Source organism: Condylura cristata, unplaced genomic scaffold (assembly GCF_000260355.1).
Source record: "Condylura cristata isolate star-nosed mole 26May11 unplaced genomic scaffold, ConCri1.0 scaffold00023, whole genome shotgun sequence".
Classification (NCBI taxonomy): domain Eukaryota; kingdom Metazoa; phylum Chordata; class Mammalia; order Eulipotyphla; family Talpidae; genus Condylura; species Condylura cristata.
Window position 1 is genome coordinate 4,013 of NW_004567124.1, and position 3,166 is coordinate 7,178.

The 3,166-nt window shown below is 34.7% G+C and overlaps 1 protein-coding gene across 1 annotated transcript in view; it reads left to right on the top strand.

Moving 5' to 3' along the window:
• LOC101625415 (olfactory receptor 4F3/4F16/4F29-like) overlaps window positions 1-2,065 on the top strand; it is a 2,765-nt gene extending 700 nt beyond the window's left edge. The window contains exon 2 of the mRNA XM_012728515.1: window positions 2,010-2,065. Within this exon, the coding sequence (XP_012583969.1) occupies window positions 2,010-2,065 (56 nt within the window). The remainder of the gene's footprint in view (window positions 1-2,009) is intronic.
• The last annotated feature ends 1,101 nt before the right edge of the window (window positions 2,066-3,166 follow it).

The window sequence follows — 3,166 nt, forward strand, 5'->3', positions numbered from 1 at the left end:
AAGGCTTTGTCCACACTTTCAGCTCACATCACAGTGGTAGTCTTGTTCTTTGGTCCACTGATATTTGTCTATGCATGGCCATTACCCTCCATACACCTTGACAAGTTTCTGGCCGTCTTTGATGCTCTCCTCACTCCTCTCCTGAATCCTATCATTTATACATACAGGAATCAAGAAATGAAGGTGGCAATGAAGAGAGTATGTAGTCAATTAGTTAATTTCAGGAAGATCTCTAAGTAACACATTGTGAATAAACCGTGTTAATTTTGGTGTTCATTCCGATGTTCAAACTCATTTAATTTTCTTTGTCCTACCTTAATTTGGTGATATACATGGATACTGAGTTTATTTTGTTTCACATGAGAGGGACATAATATTTGATAAGAGGGAAGTTGTAAACAGATGGATTAAATATAGTCGCAGATTATGCTAATCTTTAGCCATAATTCCTACGGAATAATAATTCTTATTAATAATTATTAGAAGTGTAAATATGGCATCTGTTTTACAGACAGGAATTCCTATCAATACTCAGTGGGTAAATAGCTAAGGGAGACTCAACTGTCTTCAACTATATGCTGCAGATTGTTCATACTCTTGCCTCATTTGGGTCCCTGCCATGGTTTTACTAAGACAGAAGAATCTTTGAGCCTATAGGGGTTCACATCTTTGGGTAGAATCCATGTGACCTGTTCTTTCACAGCTCAAGGAACTGTGAAAACACCAGATTTTTTCACAATAAGCAAGGTATCCAAATCCATTGAATTTTAATATTTGCCCCTTCTATTCTTTTTCCATCCTACATAAGTTTATTGAGGTAAAGTAGGTTTACATCATTGTCTACTTTGGGGATTATATGTTTAAATCTCTACATATGCATATTTTCATATCCTACCTACTAGTGCCCAATAATCATCTAAATGTTTCTTTGAATCCCTTTTCTCCCATACTATCATCACACCACCTTGCCATCTTGTTTCTTCAGTCCTGCAGTTAGATGTTAAGAGTTTATTACTGCTTTGGTTTAATTGACCCTTTGTAATGATTCTCCATGTACCTATACATTTGAGACTATTTGGTATTTCTGTCTCCTTCTGATTTTAGTTAGCATTATTTTCTCCAGTTTCATCCATCTTGTTGTAAATCTCAATGGTTCATTTAAAAAATACATATTTATTTATTTATTTATGCATACAGAACTGGGGTACAGGCCAGAGGTACAGGACAGTGAGAGGATTGACCAGAGACACAGTGGAGAGCAGAACAGGCTGACTGATGAAGTACACTGCTGAGGGACGTAGCAGCCAGGTCAGGAGAGGTCTGCTGCACCATATGGGTCACCTCCAGGGCAGAGATTGAACTCATGCTAAAGTGGCTTTAGCTTCTCAGTGCTGTGCTTACACCCACTGTGCCACCAGGGAGGGCTCTCATTTTTTTTAATAGCTGAGTTGTATTCTGTTGTGTATATATATCAAATATTCCTAATCCACTCATCTGTCCTTGGACACTTAGCCTGTTTCTATAACTTAACTATTGTAAACAGGGCTAAAACTAATATTTATGATGTTGACTAAGTGTTTTTTGTTTTCTTCACGTAGATACCTAGGAAGGGAATTACTGGGTCATGTGACAGATCCATATTAATATTTTGAGAAACCTCCACACTAGTTTCCATAAGGTCTTGATAGCCTACAGTCCCATCAACAGAGAACTAGGATGTCCTTTCTTCATATTCTTGCCACCAACATCGTTGTTTATTGTCTTTTAGATCTGGGCCATTCTGATGAGATGGCAGCTCATTGTGTTTTTGATTTGCATATTCCTAATAATAAGAAATGATGGACTTTTTTAATGTTTTCATGTGTCTACTGGTCATCTGTACGTCTCTTTAGAGACTATTAAGCTGCTCTGTCCATTTTTGTTGAGTTGCATAAATTCTTTGGATATTTTGGGTACCACCCCCTTGTTAGCTATATTGTATGTAAATTTTTCCTTGTTTCTTTTAACAGGTGCCCTTTTTGTTTTACTGATAGGTACTTTTGTTATGCAGAAGCTTTTCTTTTGATGTAATCTCATACATAATCACATTCTGGAAAATTATATTCTGAAACGAGGTTTCCCTTTTGTACAGACAATACTGGCTGGTCATCACAAGAGTTTTCTTTTGGTTCTTATACCATTTTCTGGATTCAATAATCCCCTATGTTCATTTTTTTTTTAATATGGAGTGTTAAGTTTCTTTATAAAGTGTTCAGTTGTATAGGGTGATACATTAACAATCATTTGGCTACATGGAAAATTAGATACATTTATCTATGTATCACTATTTCTAGAATGTTTAAACTGCTCTTTATTGCTGCCATAAGATTACTGCTGTTGCATCTGAATAATTTAAGTCACTTCAATCCAAAAGTTTGTTTTATTTTTCCCTATATTCTTCTACTGGAAATAGGGATTTTTATCAAAAGATACTGAGATTTCGATTCATAATCATTTTAATGAAGACCATTAGAGGCTCATTCTAAGTTAGAGACATGGTCTAAATGACTCTGAACCTTATACTTGTTATAGTTGCTTTATGAATATATATATGAAACTGACTAGAGTTTAACAGAATTCCTTTGTCTCATAACTGAACCTTTCTTTGCAGGATAATTCAAAATCAGTTCAGTAGCTAGATCTTTTATATGCATCATCCCTAGAATTTGTTGGTAGTTGTGATTTTAAATATAAAATTTCACTGGGTTTTCTCTTGATTAAATGGATTAAATGTTCCATTGATCCATTCAGTTTTGGGTTTCTGTTTTGGGCATTCAGCCTCATCCTTTCCCCTACTGTTTGGGTTACTATCTAAGTTAATAGAGGAGCTGATGCATTCACTCATTTGTCTAAATTTATTTAGGTCGTGATTCTGTCATTTTTGTGAAAACGATACTGATAAGTACATCTTTGGTCCAAAGGAGACTGTCAGTTCAATTATTGCAAGTGTTAAATTTCCCATTTCTGTATTTCTTTATGAAATGTTATATTTTCTTCTATGGTCATGAGATTTATACTTTACTTGGAAACTAGAAATAAAAATACCAAGATATCCTTCATAAATACTATGTGGAGACCATTATTTGTAATATATTGGTATATTTATTTCCAGTGTTTTACTATGCAA